Genomic DNA, 18,000 nt, shown 5'->3' with positions numbered 1-18,000 from the left:
ATGGTTACAATGAATGAATGAAATGAATGAATGAATGAATGAAGAATGAAGAAAACTATTAGTGTCCCATGCCTGCTCCTTTAGCACTTATCAATTGAAATAATAACACTGCAGAATTGAAAAACAAAATCCTGTTTGCAGTGGATTGAAAAGGTACTGGACCTATGGTATTTTATTTATTATTATTTTTTACTTCAACGAAGAAAAGTGCAGTTTACTCTTTGCCAACAATTATTGGTTTAGACTCTTCATCAATTCTAATAGGCTAGCAGGAAGAGACTTAAGGGTGCAAAATTTTGTTGCAATCGATCCAAACTAATTTCGTACGATGAAATTAAAAACTGACAAGACTTCATGAACTTCGTACATCGATTAATACTTTAAAAGTGGTTTACAATAATTTAAAAGTTAAAGATGAATTTCCATGTCTTCATTTAGATTCCTTTTCCACAGCTCCGCAAAAGCGAAGCGTTTTTCACATGACAGGAGATTTTTATCAAAGCCATGTGTCATACCTGAAATAAAACAATCAAAAAATATTTCACCAATGTAGTTACGATTGCAATTTATATACAATTTGTATTTTTTTATTATTTCACTATAACGTCATTTTACCATATTAGGTCAAGAAAACGCGCAAAATACGACACGTTATTATACTGTTGTATTCCGTATTACACTGTAATGCCTCATTTTCGAGCTAAATGACACGAAAATATAGTGGAATAATAAATCCCTTATTTGATGGTTTAACATATATAATACGTGCTGATATTTTGCTCATTGTTCTTATTTTTTATCTACGTACTCACAAAATATCTGTGCGAATTATATGATAAACCATCAAAAAAGGTTTATAAAATTAACATGACATATCTCCAATAAGAGGTAATGCAACAAACAAGTAACGCGCCCTTTTTTGCGTTTATGCATCATGGCGTGACCGTCACGGAAACCTATTACGCAAACATCAGCATATAACAGTTTCGTTAGCTCTTTACATCCATTTAAGAAAAAGATTAGTTTTTTAATTTAAAACAGGCCAGGTCAAAGGTGAGCAAAAATGAAAAAGGTTTATGTAAGTGGTGTTACGTCTGATATATGATCGGTTCTCAAAAAAATTCACTTTAACAAGTGATTAAAAATACCAGAATCCTGGCATTTTAATAAGATTAGCAACAACAGCAAATTCTATACCATCCCCTCCCCTCCTGCGTCAATAATATTAACAGACAAAACATACTTACACTTCTACCCCAGTGACCGGATCCCGTTTTCTCACCACACTTCCAGTTCTCAGAACTGGCCGCCGGTTCCTTCTTTTCAAAGAAATGGCCACCACAACATCGATATTTTCCTGGTTGCAAAATTTAGGGGATCAAATTATGACACCAATTATAACAATGACAGATAAATTTTGTGACGGTTAGCAAAATTAGATTTTTACTCTTTCAGTTCCAAGCTCGATATTCTAAATTCTCCTCACTGATGTCCATACATTTCTTAAAAATTTAGTTGTGAGAATTTGATTTTCCATCAAGACAACATCTATAAACTGATGATTTTGTCTTTTCTCATGAGTTATTTGCTTGAAAATGCACTGATAATGTAAAAGGAAATGAGATTTTGATCGCTCAATGGATCAATGAATATTCGAAGAATGGATACGATAAAAAGGTACGTGTCTGTTCGTTCACGGCTTACAAAAGTTTTGTCACGATGCAATTACTAACCTACTTTGTAAAGTGTTCACATTAAAACCCACCGAGTTTCTTTTCATGGCTTTGTTTAACTCCTCGTGAGCTTGATGGACATTGACTCCAAGGAGGCTGGTACCCTCCACATTTAACAACTGATCTCCAGGGCATACTCCGCCTAACACAGAAACGAGGCAATAAATTTCAGCTAATGAGAAGAGAGAACATTATCGAGTTTGAACGTGATTGGAGAAACATGTAAAACATGTATGAACATACCATGTGCAGCCACACAGCCGTGTTCTTGAACACCTGTTACGAAGATTCCTCCATCGCGTTCCTCCAGCTCTAGCCCTAACTCGGACACCTATAGCAATTTTAAAATCAAGAAATGAGAATACAATAAAATTTGCAATGCGTAAAAACTCTGTCATAAGTGTACAGGCTAGTGTATAGTCTTGAGCCGCTTAAGACTATGTCCATAAGGTCATAGGAGTTTGGGTGGCATAGGCTGGGAGAATAAAAGCTCTGTTGAAAATTTAACATTAAGGATCTTATTAGAGATCTATAACGGAGGCTTTCGTTTCATTTAGAATATCCGATATGACGTTCGAGTCGCGTTCATCATTCATCTGTCAGTCTGAGAGTCATTTGAGTGCGGTGTCTCGTGCATATGACTATCTTACATCGAAACGTCATTATTTTCGCTATTTATAAGAGATCTCAGAAGTTTAATACAATAAAGTAAGCCATCAACATCTTTTCTTAAGGTAAGCGGTTACTTACTTTTTCAATTGATAAAAAGTGAGCTTCTCTTCCCTCAAGCACATCATCTTCGAACTATCACAAACGAAAATTAGGTAAAAAATGAAATTTATAGCATTAAAGAACTGACAACTATTTGTCGACTAAAGACAACTCAAGAGCGTATAATATACCTGTACATTACTGGGATGCAAAGGCGCGGGATGTACATCAGCCACCACAGTTTCTTCATGGTACGTTTTACTGGGTCCAGCTACTACAACTTGCACGCTGAAATACAACATTGGATAAAACACTTCAATCTTAACAAAGGAAACATCACTGAAAGTATTCGGTTACATAACTTACTAATACAGAGTCATAACCGTGAATAAAATACCGGAGAACGTACGTTTCTGAAAACGCTGCTCTTTTGCGACTGTTGGGTGTCAACTCTGCTGCCTGAGATTTGTTGGACGACTCACAGGGGGTGGAATTTTCTTGTGTTTCTGCTGTGGAAAAATCACAGAAAGCTTTAATATACAGTATGTTGGACGACTCGCAGGGGGTGAAATTTTCTTGAGTTTCTGCTGTGGAAAAACTACAGAAAGCTTAATATACAGTATGTTGGACGACTCACAGGGGGTGGAATTTTCTTGAGTTTCTGCTGTGGAAAAATCACAGAAAGCTTTAATATACAGTATGTGCGCACAAACAATTATGACATTGTTTCCTTAAGCTTCGAGCACGACATAAATGTTTTCTCTATTTTTTGTATACCATTTTTTTTTTTACAGATATGGACGTTTATTACGAGTGAAGGCCAAATAAATATAAACGAATCCAAGTCTAACTTGGAAACACAAGACTCATTTTTAAAGTCGTCCACATTTCCATCCATTTCTTTTCTCGCCATCGTTAGTCATCCTCACTTCCTAATGGGTTCCTGTGATTTGTTGAGTGTTGTTCTATAAGATCAAACCATCATTGCTGGATTTCCCACATGCAAGCCTCGCGTTTTTAAGTACCATGTCCATATTGTTATCCATTTCCATCCTCGCCACTGTTAGCCATCCTCACTCCCTAATTAGTTTCTTTATTTTTTTTGTGTGTAATTATACCTGTCGTTTCTTTACTTGCGTCCTCGTCCTCCTCGCTTTTTGACCGCAGCAGTTGTTGGAAGTGCATTTGTTCTTTGGCTTTATCCAGTCTTTCTTTTTCCCCGGCTTTTCGAGTCAGGAGCTGGGTTTTGATGGCAAATTCCGGTAGCTTGTCCTCTTGTTGTTTAGCAATTTCCGCCATGATAAATTGTTCAGCTTCCTGTAAGAAGTAAAAAAGGAAGAGACGCTTTTGACTCTTTTTTGCTGTGTTGTGCAGCGCGACGTGACAACAATGTGTTACACCTCAAAAGAACTGCCAAACTAATCTACTATAGCTGCAAGTTTACCTTAATAATCTCTACTGATTTAGCGGTAAATCACAAACAATACCTTGTCGTGCCGGAGAACAAGCTGTAATTCCTTGAAAGACTTCAGCAAGTATATGGACTACAAGAAAAAAAAAATAGATTAAATGATTGGGCTGAGCAAATTTCCAGACAGATACAGAAATGCTAGTGGAATGGAGGGGGGAAGGGGGTAATTTCGTCATCCTCACTTTGGCTCGATAACACATGTGAACTAGGAATCGTTACAAATGTCACTGTACGTACCTCAGAATACCTTAGGTTCATAATATTCTTGCCGTTAACTGCCACTATTTGATCACCAATCTAGAAAGAAAACGAACTTTTGAATTGCTGAGCATAAGAATCTCATCTTCAAATATTTACTGGGCGTGTTCCTTTATTGTTAAGATGTCATATCCTTATATAGAATACTGTAATTATGTATCAAGCAGGGACAGCTATGATGCCTTAATTGTGAAAGAAGCTAGCGTTTAATTTTCTGTGAAACGTGATCGAGACACCCCACCCCCCTCCCAACCCCCTTATCACTTTCAGTAAAGAACGTGGCCAATATTCAGTTTACTGTTAAGGCTGACGTCATATAACTGAAGCTTAACAAGAACTAATTGTGGTTATCGGCGTTGATGTGACCGCAACCATTTTCTGATTGCATTAATAAACAAGCGCTTTAACTGTTCTTATCATTGAAATTTGCCATACGATTTGCGTTTTCAAAATTAAAAGAACGCACAATTTTAACATCAACAAACCAGATCCGTTTCAACTTCTTAATTTCATTTTTCCAGTTCAATGGCCAGTCTTCTTCATGAACAGATTGGCGAAGTCGCCATGGGGTCGCCCACTGGCCCTTATAGAAAGCGGTTGCATCGAAGAGAATACATCCAAAGTACAGGACAAATGCCGCCCTTTTATAGACGATAAGCCTATGATACGTTAACAACCACTGTCAACTAATCCTCGGCCAACTCTTTTTGTAAACCCTCATCACCAGACGTCTATTCAATTCACCACGGAAATGTCAATAAACAACGCACTGGCTTTTCTTGATATGGAATTATTGAAGAATGGCACTCAGGTCTAAACAAAGGTCTCCGTACAATAACAGTGCTGAACCGAGCTTATCAACTATCCTCCATTTCTCCAAAGAATGCGCGCATTAACCTGCCAAGTTCACTGGGTAAGTTCCAAGTTGAAGTTCATCAAAAGAAACAAATATACTGAGAGTCTACAGATGAGATAACCTGTGTTTTAACATGAAAGGAAAATGAATACCTCCTTTGGAGAAAAGATCTCAGGTGTCAGAAACCACATCACCATCTTGAAGAAATGCAAGTGCAAAATTGACTGCCTGTTATATGAAATATTATATGTCCGACTCAATCAGAGCAAAATTGTTTTCTTAATTAACATTGCTTTCGTAATCGTCACTTTTTCTTTTCACCTTTTCCCCTTTTTGTCATCCTATATTTATGCGCATAATTGAAGATCCGTTTAAGCACGAACTGACCTTCGCATCTTACTTTGACAATGACATCTTGAAGATGTCGAAACGTTGTTTTTTTCTTACAGCCTATTTTAGTATTGAAAAGTACTTTTTATTAGTTTTTAAAACGTTTAGGAATTCTTTCCCGATCGAAACACTCGGTGGATCCTTGCTTAGAATCCCATTTTTTTTTTCAGCTTTCCGCTTATATCTATAAAAATATTTTCCAGTCATGTAATAAATCTTTTATTAACCAAGCTTTCTTGGAACCGTACTGGGGGAATATCGGCCCTCGGCGGTGTTTTCTGTACAGTCTTCGCTGCGTTCGGCACGTACCGTCACCTTGGGCGGATATTAGGGAGCTTAAGCAATGACGACGGCGACCCCGAGGACAACGCCTAGTGAAAAAATGAATTTTTTTATTCGAGAATTTCGTGATTATCCAGTGTATCTATTGGTTTAGGAACTACAATCTTGGACAAAACTTGTTGACACATACGCATTTCACGCATTTTTCGCAAATGACTCGACTTGCAAGCGGGTTAAAATATCTTATCCCCCTCTACCCCTACTCAATGTTGTTTCTTGTGGTTTGCGGCTCCACAGGCTTTGTTTTAAAAACACTAAAGCATTACCAACATTGAAATGGGGGGAAGGGGGATAGCAAAACTGAACTCCGTTGGATAAAAAGGTGGCAATTTGTTAAGTGTTTCAACAGTTTTGTCCAAGATTGTGTAAGCGATATTTTGGCTAATAAGTAGAAAACGCTTTAAAGTTCTGCTATAAAACGCCTTCAGCTTTTTGTACCTTTCGAGTTCTTTACCACCAACTGCTCGTTACCACGACAGGCTTTAATTCATCCATGGAATCATCAATTACAAGGGTTTTCGGAGGCTCGTTACCAATCGAGTCAACAGAACTTTCACTGATTCTACTCAGTCAGAGTCTTTTCAAGGATTTGAATAGGAAATGGCTTTATTGAAGGGCTGATTCAAGTTTCCATCAAATGTCTACATTTTCAAACTTCAGATAAAATACAAAGTTTGGTTTTTATGTGCGTCATTGATGGTAATTAGAACAATTTGTAACGCTAATAGTCGATACACTGTGTACATTCAAACGACCTGAGTACAATTCACACAAATGAAGTCATAAAAAGAAACGTTCAGTACAGAAAACAAGCCAAAAAGTAACGTATTGACAATTCCATAGGAAAAGAACGAAAATGCATTAAGCTACAGGCGTTTTATGAGTGGGATTACGTGAAAAGCAATGGCGTCACGCCACAACGTCTCAAGCGTGACAAAATGGACGCGGCGTGACAAACAGGCAGTTAATAACAGACTATTGCTAACGACTGTTTCTGTGTACTAAATAGGACTTTTCTCTCTCAATTCGCACTAGTTACCCTAAGTTGTCTGCTACAACTTTGAATTAGCGTAAACACTGTGATTCTGAACGATTAACAAGATAATTTTTAGTTATTTGAACGGTTAACACACGGTTAACACCGGTTAACAGCTATTAATAAAAGATACCTTGACATCTTCTATTCTTTACAAAAGACTTGCCGTTAACCGTTGAAAACCTTTGTTAACCGTAGTTTTTCGCTTCGTTTATGTTTAGCATTCAAAGTTAATCGACTGTCGCAAAAAATCATCTATTGAATTCTAAATTCAAGGGGAGAAACAACATTTCGAAAATTGCGGCATTTAGTGTTAAGATCCTGCGGGTTAGCGCGGGATATTGGAACGTGACCCCTAATACCTGGCTATTTTGAAATGATCTATTATTGCAAAATGTCCTCTCTATATAATTTAGAACTGGATTCTTTGGTTAAATACTTTTTAAATGACTAGAACACGTCCAATGGTCTTCAAAAGCGCTTGCCCTACTCATAGTAGCATATTCGACCGCCCTAGGAAAGAACATGCGTGCGCCATTGACCTGAGAAGTCTCTTTTTTCCCTGTAAAATTTAAGTGACCAATATTTTGGAGACGTAAATTATTTTTACAAAAGCAACTCGAAGAGTTTTAATTATATATGGGTCCTTAGCTCACCGAAATATCGCAATTCCTCAAAATTCATGAAAAAGCCGTTTACACAGTGTAAGCGATATTTTGGCTAATAAGTAGAAAACGCTTTAAAGTTCTGCTATAAAACGCCTTCAGCTTTTTGTACCTTTCGAGTTCTTTACCACCAACTGCTCGTTACCACGACAGGCTTTAATTCATCCATGGAATCATCAATTACAAGGGTTTTCGGAGGCTCGTTACCAATCGAGTCAACAGAACTTTCACTGATTCTACTCAGTCAGAGTCTTTTCAAGGATTTGAATAGGAAATGGCTTTATTGAAGGGCTGATTCAAGTTTCCATCAAATGTCTACATTTTCAAACTTCAGATAAAATACAAAGTTTGGTTTTTATGTGCGTCATTGATGGTAATTAGAACAATTTGTAACGCTAATAGTCGATACACTGTGTACATTCAAACGACCTGAGTACAATTCACACAAATGAAGTCATAAAAAGAAACGTTCAGTACAGAAAACAAGCCAAAAAGTAACGTATTGACAATTCCATAGGAAAAGAACGAAAATGCATTAAGCTACAGGCGTTTTATGAGTGGGATTACGTGAAAAGCAATGGCGTCACGCCACAACGTCTCAAGCGTGACAAAATGGACGCGGCGTGACAAACAGGCAGTTAATAACAGACTATTGCTAACGACTGTTTCTGTGTACTAAATAGGACTTTTCTCTCTCAATTCGCACTAGTTACCCTAAGTTGTCTGCTACAACTTTGAATTAGCGTAAACACTGTGATTCTGAACGATTAACAAGATAATTTTTAGTTATTTGAACGGTTAACACACGGTTAACACCGGTTAACAGCTATTAATAAAAGATACCTTGACATCTTCTATTCTTTACAAAAGACTTGCCGTTAACCGTTGAAAACCTTTGTTAACCGTAGTTTTTCGCTTCGTTTATGTTTAGCATTCAAAGTTAATTGACTGTCGCAAAAAATCATCTATTGAATTCTAAATTCAAGGGGAGAAACAACATTTCGAAAATTGCGGCATTTAGTGTTAAGATCCTGCGGGTTAGCGCGGGATATTGGAACGTGACCCCTAATACCTGGCTATTTTGAAATGATCTATTATTGCAAAATGTCCTCTCTATATAATTTAGAACTGGATTCTTTGGTTAAATACTTTTTAAATGACTAGAACACGTCCAATGGTCTTCAAAAGCGCTTGCCCTACTCATAGTAGCATATTCGACCGCCCTAGGAAAGAACATGCGTGCGCCATTGACCTGAGAAGTCTCTTTTTTCCCTGTAAAATTTAAGTGACCAATATTTTGGAGACGTAAATTATTTTTACAAAAGCAACTCGAAGAGTTTTAATTATATATGGGTCCTTAGCTCACCGAAATATCGCAATTCCTCAAAATTCATGAAAAAGCCGTTTACACAGTGTAAGCGATATTTTGGCTAATAAGTAGAAAACGCTTTAAAGTTCTGCTATAAAACGCCTTCAGCTTTTTGTACCTTTCGAGTTCTTTACCACCAACTGCTCGTTACCACGACAGGCTTTAATTCATCCATGGAATCATCAATTACAAGGGTTTTCGGAGGCTCGTTACCAATCGAGTCAACAGAACTTTCACTGATTCTACTCAGTCAGAGTCTTTTCAAGGATTTGAATAGGAAATGGCTTTATTGAAGGGCTGATTCAAGTTTCCATCAAATGTCTACATTTTCAAACTTCAGATAAAATACAAAGTTTGGTTTTTATGTGCGTCATTGATGGTAATTAGAACAATTTGTAACGCTAATAGTCGATACACTGTGTACATTCAAACGACCTGAGTACAATTCACACAAATGAAGTCATAAAAAGAAACGTTCAGTACAGAAAACAAGCCAAAAAGTAACGTATTGACAATTCCATAGGAAAAGAACGAAAATGCATTAAGCTACAGGCGTTTTATGAGTGGGATTACGTGAAAAGCAATGGCGTCACGCCACAACGTCTCAAGCGTGACAAAATGGACGCGGCGTGACAAACAGGCAGTTAATAACAGACTATTGCTAACGACTGTTTCTGTGTACTAAATAGGACTTTTCTCTCTCAATTCGCACTAGTTACCCTAAGTTGTCTGCTACAACTTTGAATTAGCGTAAACACTGTGATTCTGAACGATTAACAAGATAATTTTTAGTTATTTGAACGGTTAACACACGGTTAACACCGGTTAACAGCTATTAATAAAAGATACCTTGACATCTTCTATTCTTTACAAAAGACTTGCCGTTAACCGTTGAAAACCTTTGTTAACCGTAGTTTTTCGCTTCGTTTATGTTTAGCATTCAAAGTTAATCGACTGTCGCAAAAAATCATCTATTGAATTCTAAATTCAAGGGGGAGAAACAACATTTCGAAAATTGCGGCATTTAGTGTTAAGATCCTGCGGGTTAGCGCGGGATATTGGAACGTGACCCCTAATACCTGGCTATTTTGAAATGATCTATTATTGCAAAATGTCCTCTCTATATAATTTAGAACTGGATTCTTTGGTTAAATACTTTTTAAATGACTAGAACACGTCCAATGGTCTTCAAAAGCGCTTGCCCTACTCATAGTAGCATATTCGACCGCCCTAGGAAAGAACATGCGTGCGCCATTGACCTGAGAAGTCTCTTTTTTCCCTGTAAAATTTAAGTGACCAATATTTTGGAGACGTAAATTATTTTTACAAAAGCAACTCGAAGAGTTTTAATTATATATGGGTCCTTAGCTCACCGAAATATCGCAATTCCTCAAAATTCATGAAAAAGCCGTTTACACAATCTTGGACAAAACTTGTTGACACATACGCATTTCACGCATTTTTCGCAAATGACTCGACTTGCAAGCGGGTTAAAATATCTTATCCCCCTCTACCCCTACTCAATGTTGTTTCTTGTGGTTTGCGGCTCCACAGGCTTTGTTTTAAAAACACTAAAGCATTACCAACATTGAAATGGGGGGAAGGGGGATAGCAAAACTGAACTCCGTTGGATAAAAAGGTGGCAATTTGTTAAGTGTTTCAACAGTTTTGTCCAAGATTGTGTAAGCGATATTTTGGCTAATAAGTAGAAAACGCTTTAAAGTTCTGCTATAAAACGCCTTCAGCTTTTTGTACCTTTCGAGTTCTTTACCACCAACTGCTCGTTACCACGACAGGCTTTAATTCATCCATGGAATCATCAATTACAAGGGTTTTCGGAGGCTCGTTACCAATCGAGTCAACAGAACTTTCACTGATTCTACTCAGTCAGAGTCTTTTCAAGGATTTGAATAGGAAATGGCTTTATTGAAGGGCTGATTCAAGTTTCCATCAAATGTCTACATTTTCAAACTTCAGATAAAATACAAAGTTTGGTTTTTATGTGCGTCATTGATGGTAATTAGAACAATTTGTAACGCTAATAGTCGATACACTGTGTACATTCAAACGACCTGAGTACAATTCACACAAATGAAGTCATAAAAAGAAACGTTCAGTACAGAAAACAAGCCAAAAAGTAACGTATTGACAATTCCATAGGAAAAGAACGAAAATGCATTAAGCTACAGGCGTTTTATGAGTGGGATTACGTGAAAAGCAATGGCGTCACGCCACAACGTCTCAAGCGTGACAAAATGGACGCGGCGTGACAAACAGGCAGTTAATAACAGACTATTGCTAACGACTGTTTCTGTGTACTAAATAGGACTTTTCTCTCTCAATTCGCACTAGTTACCCTAAGTTGTCTGCTACAACTTTGAATTAGCGTAAACACTGTGATTCTGAACGATTAACAAGATAATTTTTAGTTATTTGAACGGTTAACACACGGTTAACACCGGTTAACAGCTATTAATAAAAGATACCTTGACATCTTCTATTCTTTACAAAAGACTTGCCGTTAACCGTTGAAAACCTTTGTTAACCGTAGTTTTTCGCTTCGTTTATGTTTAGCATTCAAAGTTAATCGACTGTCGCAAAAAATCATCTATTGAATTCTAAATTCAAGGGGAGAAACAACATTTCGAAAATTGCGGCATTTAGTGTTAAGATCCTGCGGGTTAGCGCGGGATATTGGAACGTGACCCCTAATACCTGGCTATTTTGAAATGATCTATTATTGCAAAATGTCCTCTCTATATAATTTAGAACTGGATTCTTTGGTTAAATACTTTTTAAATGACTAGAACACGTCCAATGGTCTTCAAAAGCGCTTGCCCTACTCATAGTAGCATATTCGACCGCCCTAGGAAAGAACATGCGTGCGCCATTGACCTGAGAAGTCTCTTTTTTTCCCTGTAAAATTTAAGTGACCAATATTTTGGAGACGTAAATTATTTTTACAAAAGCAACTCGAAGAGTTTTAATTATATATGGGTCCTTAGCTCACCGAAATATCGCAATTCCTCAAAATTCATGAAAAAGCCGTTTACACAATCTTGGACAAAACTTGTTGACACATACGCATTTCACGCATTTTTCGCAAATGACTCGACTTGCAAGCGGGTTAAAATATCTTATCCCCCTCTACCCCTACTCAATGTTGTTTCTTGTGGTTTGCGGCTCCACAGGCTTTGTTTTAAAAACACTAAAGCATTACCAACATTGAAATGGGGGGAAGGGGGATAGCAAAACTGAACTCCGTTGGATAAAAAGGTGGCAATTTGTTAAGTGTTTCAACAGTTTTGTCCAAGATTGTGTAAGCGATATTTTGGCTAATAAGTAGAAAACGCTTTAAAGTTCTGCTATAAAACGCCTTCAGCTTTTTGTACCTTTCGAGTTCTTTACCACCAACTGCTCGTTACCACGACAGGCTTTAATTCATCCATGGAATCATCAATTACAAGGGTTTTCGGAGGCTCGTTACCAATCGAGTCAACAGAACTTTCACTGATTCTACTCAGTCAGAGTCTTTTCAAGGATTTGAATAGGAAATGGCTTTATTGAAGGGCTGATTCAAGTTTCCATCAAATGTCTACATTTTCAAACTTCAGATAAAATACAAAGTTTGGTTTTTATGTGCGTCATTGATGGTAATTAGAACAATTTGTAACGCTAATAGTCGATACACTGTGTACATTCAAACGACCTGAGTACAATTCACACAAATGAAGTCATAAAAAGAAACGTTCAGTACAGAAAACAAGCCAAAAAGTAACGTATTGACAATTCCATAGGAAAAGAACGAAAATGCATTAAGCTACAGGCGTTTTATGAGTGGGATTACGTGAAAAGCAATGGCGTCACGCCACAACGTCTCAAGCGTGACAAAATGGACGCGGCGTGACAAACAGGCAGTTAATAACAGACTATTGCTAACGACTGTTTCTGTGTACTAAATAGGACTTTTCTCTCTCAATTCGCACTAGTTACCCTAAGTTGTCTGCTACAACTTTGAATTAGCGTAAACACTGTGATTCTGAACGATTAACAAGATAATTTTTAGTTATTTGAACGGTTAACACACGGTTAACACCGGTTAACAGCTATTAATAAAAGATACCTTGACATCTTCTATTCTTTACAAAAGACTTGCCGTTAACCGTTGAAAACCTTTGTTAACCGTAGTTTTTCGCTTCGTTTATGTTTAGCATTCAAAGTTAATCGACTGTCGCAAAAAATCATCTATTGAATTCTAAATTCAAGGGGAGAAACAACATTTCGAAAATTGCGGCATTTAGTGTTAAGATCCTGCGGGTTAGCGCGGGATATTGGAACGTGACCCCTAATACCTGGCTATTTTGAAATGATCTATTATTGCAAAATGTCCTCTCTATATAATTTAGAACTGGATTCTTTGGTTAAATACTTTTTAAATGACTAGAACACGTCCAATGGTCTTCAAAAGCGCTTGCCCTACTCATAGTAGCATATTCGACCGCCCTAGGAAAGAACATGCGTGCGCCATTGACCTGAGAAGTCTCTTTTTTCCCTGTAAAATTTAAGTGACCAATATTTTGGAGACGTAAATTATTTTTACAAAAGCAACTCGAAGAGTTTTAATTATATATGGGTCCTTAGCTCACCGAAATATCGCAATTCCTCAAAATTCATGAAAAAGCCGTTTACACAATCTTGGACAAAACTTGTTGACACATACGCATTTCACGCATTTTTCGCAAATGACTCGACTTGCAAGCGGGTTAAAATATCTTATCCCCCTCTACCCCTACTCAATGTTGTTTCTTGTGGTTTGCGGCTCCACAGGCTTTGTTTTAAAAACACTAAAGCATTACCAACATTGAAATGGGGGGAAGGGGGATAGCAAAACTGAACTCCGTTGGATAAAAAGGTGGCAATTTGTTAAGTGTTTCAACAGTTTTGTCCAAGATTGTGTAAGCGATATTTTGGCTAATAAGTAGAAAACGCTTTAAAGTTCTGCTATAAAACGCCTTCAGCTTTTTGTACCTTTCGAGTTCTTTACCACCAACTGCTCGTTACCACGACAGGCTTTAATTCATCCATGGAATCATCAATTACAAGGGTTTTCGGAGGCTCGTTACCAATCGAGTCAACAGAACTTTCACTGATTCTACTCAGTCAGAGTCTTTTCAAGGATTTGAATAGGAAATGGCTTTATTGAAGGGCTGATTCAAGTTTCCATCAAATGTCTACATTTTCAAACTTCAGATAAAATACAAAGTTTGGTTTTTATGTGCGTCATTGATGGTAATTAGAACAATTTGTAACGCTAATAGTCGATACACTGTGTACATTCAAACGACCTGAGTACAATTCACACAAATGAAGTCATAAAAAGAAACGTTCAGTACAGAAAACAAGCCAAAAAGTAACGTATTGACAATTCCATAGGAAAAGAACGAAAATGCATTAAGCTACAGGCGTTTTATGAGTGGGATTACGTGAAAAGCAATGGCGTCACGCCACAACGTCTCAAGCGTGACAAAATGGACGCGGCGTGACAAACAGGCAGTTAATAACAGACTATTGCTAACGACTGTTTCTGTGTACTAAATAGGACTTTTCTCTCTCAATTCGCACTAGTTACCCTAAGTTGTCTGCTACAACTTTGAATTAGCGTAAACACTGTGATTCTGAACGATTAACAAGATAATTTTTAGTTATTTGAACGGTTAACACACGGTTAACACCGGTTAACAGCTATTAATAAAAGATACCTTGACATCTTCTATTCTTTACAAAAGACTTGCCGTTAACCGTTGAAAACCTTTGTTAACCGTAGTTTTTCGCTTCGTTTATGTTTAGCATTCAAAGTTAATCGACTGTCGCAAAAAATCATCTATTGAATTCTAAATTCAAGGGGAGAAACAACATTTCGAAAATTGCGGCATTTAGTGTTAAGATCCTGCGGGTTAGCGCGGGATATTGGAACGTGACCCCTAATACCTGGCTATTTTGAAATGATCTATTATTGCAAAATGTCCTCTCTATATAATTTAGAACTGGATTCTTTGGTTAAATACTTTTTAAATGACTAGAACACGTCCAATGGTCTTCAAAAGCGCTTGCCCTACTCATAGTAGCATATTCGACCGCCCTAGGAAAGAACATGCGTGCGCCATTGACCTGAGAAGTCTCTTTTTTCCCTGTAAAATTTAAGTGACCAATATTTTGGAGACGTAAATTATTTTTACAAAAGCAACTCGAAGAGTTTTAATTATATATGGGTCCTTAGCTCACCGAAATATCGCAATTCCTCAAAATTCATGAAAAAGCCGTTTACACAATCTTGGACAAAACTTGTTGACACATACGCATTTCACGCATTTTTCGCAAATGACTCGACTTGCAAGCGGGTTAAAATATCTTATCCCCCTCTACCCCTACTCAATGTTGTTTCTTGTGGTTTGCGGCTCCACAGGCTTTGTTTTAAAAACACTAAAGCATTACCAACATTGAAATGGGGGGAAGGGGGATAGCAAAACTGAACTCCGTTGGATAAAAAGGTGGCAATTTGTTAAGTGTTTCAACAGTTTTGTCCAAGATTGTGTAAGCGATATTTTGGCTAATAAGTAGAAAACGCTTTAAAGTTCTGCTATAAAACGCCTTCAGCTTTTTGTACCTTTCGAGTTCTTTACCACCAACTGCTCGTTACCACGACAGGCTTTAATTCATCCATGGAATCATCAATTACAAGGGTTTTCGGAGGCTCGTTACCAATCGAGTCAACAGAACTTTCACTGATTCTACTCAGTCAGAGTCTTTTCAAGGATTTGAATAGGAAATGGCTTTATTGAAGGGCTGATTCAAGTTTCCATCAAATGTCTACATTTTCAAACTTCAGATAAAATACAAAGTTTGGTTTTTATGTGCGTCATTGATGGTAATTAGAACAATTTGTAACGCTAATAGTCGATACACTGTGTACATTCAAACGACCTGAGTACAATTCACACAAATGAAGTCATAAAAAGAAACGTTCAGTACAGAAAACAAGCCAAAAAGTAACGTATTGACAATTCCATAGGAAAAGAACGAAAATGCATTAAGCTACAGGCGTTTTATGAGTGGGATTACGTGAAAAGCAATGGCGTCACGCCACAACGTCTCAAGCGTGACAAAATGGACGCGGCGTGACAAACAGGCAGTTAATAACAGACTATTGCTAACGACTGTTTCTGTGTACTAAATAGGACTTTTCTCTCTCAATTCGCACTAGTTACCCTAAGTTGTCTGCTACAACTTTGAATTAGCGTAAACACTGTGATTCTGAACGATTAACAAGATAATTTTTAGTTATTTGAACGGTTAACACACGGTTAACACCGGTTAACAGCTATTAATAAAAGATACCTTGACATCTTCTATTCTTTACAAAAGACTTGCCGTTAACCGTTGAAAACCTTTGTTAACCGTAGTTTTTCGCTTCGTTTATGTTTAGCATTCAAAGTTAATCGACTGTCGCAAAAAATCATCTATTGAATTCTAAATTCAAGGGGAGAAACAACATTTCGAAAATTGCGGCATTTAGTGTTAAGATCCTGCGGGTTAGCGCGGGATATTGGAACGTGACCCCTAATACCTGGCTATTTTGAAATGATCTATTATTGCAAAATGTCCTCTCTATATAATTTAGAACTGGATTCTTTGGTTAAATACTTTTTAAATGACTAGAACACGTCCAATGGTCTTCAAAAGCGCTTGCCCTACTCATAGTAGCATATTCGACCGCCCTAGGAAAGAACATGCGTGCGCCATTGACCTGAGAAGTCTCTTTTTTTCCCTGTAAAATTTAAGTGACCAATATTTTGGAGACGTAAATTATTTTTACAAAAGCAACTCGAAGAGTTTTAATTATATATGGGTCCTTAGCTCACCGAAATATCGCAATTCCTCAAAATTCATGAAAAAGCCGTTTACACAGTGTAAGCGATATTTTGGCTAATAAGTAGAAAACGCTTTAAAGTTCTGCTATAAAACGCCTTCAGCTTTTTGTACCTTTCGAGTTCTTTACCACCAACTGCTCGTTACCACGACAGGCTTTAATTCATCCATGGAATCATCAATTACAAGGGTTTTCGGAGGCTCGTTACCAATCGAGTCAACAGAACTTTCACTGATTCTACTCAGTCAGAGTCTTTTCAAGGATTTGAATAGGAAATGGCTTTATTGAAGGGCTGATTCAAGTTTCCATCAAATGTCTACATTTTCAAACTTCAGATAAAATACAAAGTTTGGTTTTTATGTGCGTCATTGATGGTAATTAGAACAATTTGTAACGCTAATAGTCGATACACTGTGTACATTCAAACGACCTGAGTACAATTCACACAAATGAAGTCATAAAAAGAAACGTTCAGTACAGAAAACAAGCCAAAAAGTAACGTATTGACAATTCCATAGGAAAAGAACGAAAATGCATTAAGCTACAGGCGTTTTATGAGTGGGATTACGTGAAAAGCAATGGCGTCACGCCACAACGTCTCAAGCGTGACAAAATGGACGCGGCGTGACAAACAGGCAGTTAATAACAGACTATTGCTAACGACTGTTTCTGTGTACTAAATAGGACTTTTCTCTCTCAATTCGCACTAGTTACCCTAAGTTGTCTGCTACAACTTTGAATTAGCGTAAACACTGTGATTCTGAACGATTAACAAGATAATTTTTAGTTATTTGAACGGTTAACACACGGTTAACACCGGTTAACAGCTATTAATAAAAAGATACCTTGACATCTTCTATTCTTTACAAAAGACTTGCCGTTAACCGTTGAAAACCTTTGTTAACCGTAGTTTTTCGCTTCGTTTATGTTTAGCATTCAAAGTTAATCGACTGTCGCAAAAAATCATCTATTGAATTCTAAATTCAAGGGGAGAAACAACATTTCGAAAATTGCGGCATTTAGTGTTAAGATCCTGCGGGTTAGCGCGGGATATTGGAACGTGACCCCTAATACCTGGCTATTTTGAAATGATCTATTATTGCAAAATGTCCTCTCTATATAATTTAGAACTGGATTCTTTGGTTAAATACTTTTTAAATGACTAGAACACGTCCAATGGTCTTCAAAAGCGCTTGCCCTACTCATAGTAGCATATTCGACCGCCCTAGGAAAGAACATGCG

General features: G+C 37.3%; 1 protein-coding gene across 3 annotated transcripts in view; it reads right to left on the bottom strand.

The window, feature by feature from the left end:
• Nucleotides 1–82: 82 nt before the first annotated feature.
• The window catches only part of LOC144633585 (harmonin-like), a 31,147-nt gene continuing 13,229 nt past the window's right edge, over nucleotides 83–18,000 (bottom strand). The window contains exons 12-21 of one of the 3 annotated variants that reach the window (XM_078492430.1): nucleotides 4,153–4,212; nucleotides 3,932–3,988; nucleotides 3,563–3,761; nucleotides 2,854–2,953; nucleotides 2,636–2,732; nucleotides 2,484–2,537; nucleotides 1,977–2,064; nucleotides 1,766–1,875; nucleotides 1,248–1,357; nucleotides 83–515 (exon numbers count right to left, since the gene is read on the bottom strand). In XM_078492430.1, coding sequence (XP_078348556.1) covers nucleotides 497–515; nucleotides 1,248–1,357; nucleotides 1,766–1,875; nucleotides 1,977–2,064; nucleotides 2,484–2,537; nucleotides 2,636–2,732; nucleotides 2,854–2,953; nucleotides 3,563–3,761; nucleotides 3,932–3,988; nucleotides 4,153–4,212 — 894 coding nt within the window. In that variant the 3' untranslated portion in view covers nucleotides 83–496. The remainder of the gene's footprint in view (nucleotides 516–1,247; nucleotides 1,358–1,765; nucleotides 1,876–1,976; nucleotides 2,065–2,483; nucleotides 2,538–2,635; nucleotides 2,733–2,853; nucleotides 2,954–3,562; nucleotides 3,762–3,931; nucleotides 3,989–4,152; nucleotides 4,213–18,000) is intronic. The other 2 variants (XM_078492431.1, XM_078492432.1) reach the window with 2 other exon arrangements.

This window comes from Oculina patagonica, chromosome 12 (assembly GCF_052425735.1).
Source record: "Oculina patagonica isolate OP01 chromosome 12, crgOcupat, whole genome shotgun sequence".
Classification (NCBI taxonomy): domain Eukaryota; kingdom Metazoa; phylum Cnidaria; class Anthozoa; order Scleractinia; family Oculinidae; genus Oculina; species Oculina patagonica.
This window is presented reverse-complemented; position numbering and strand designations above follow the sequence as displayed.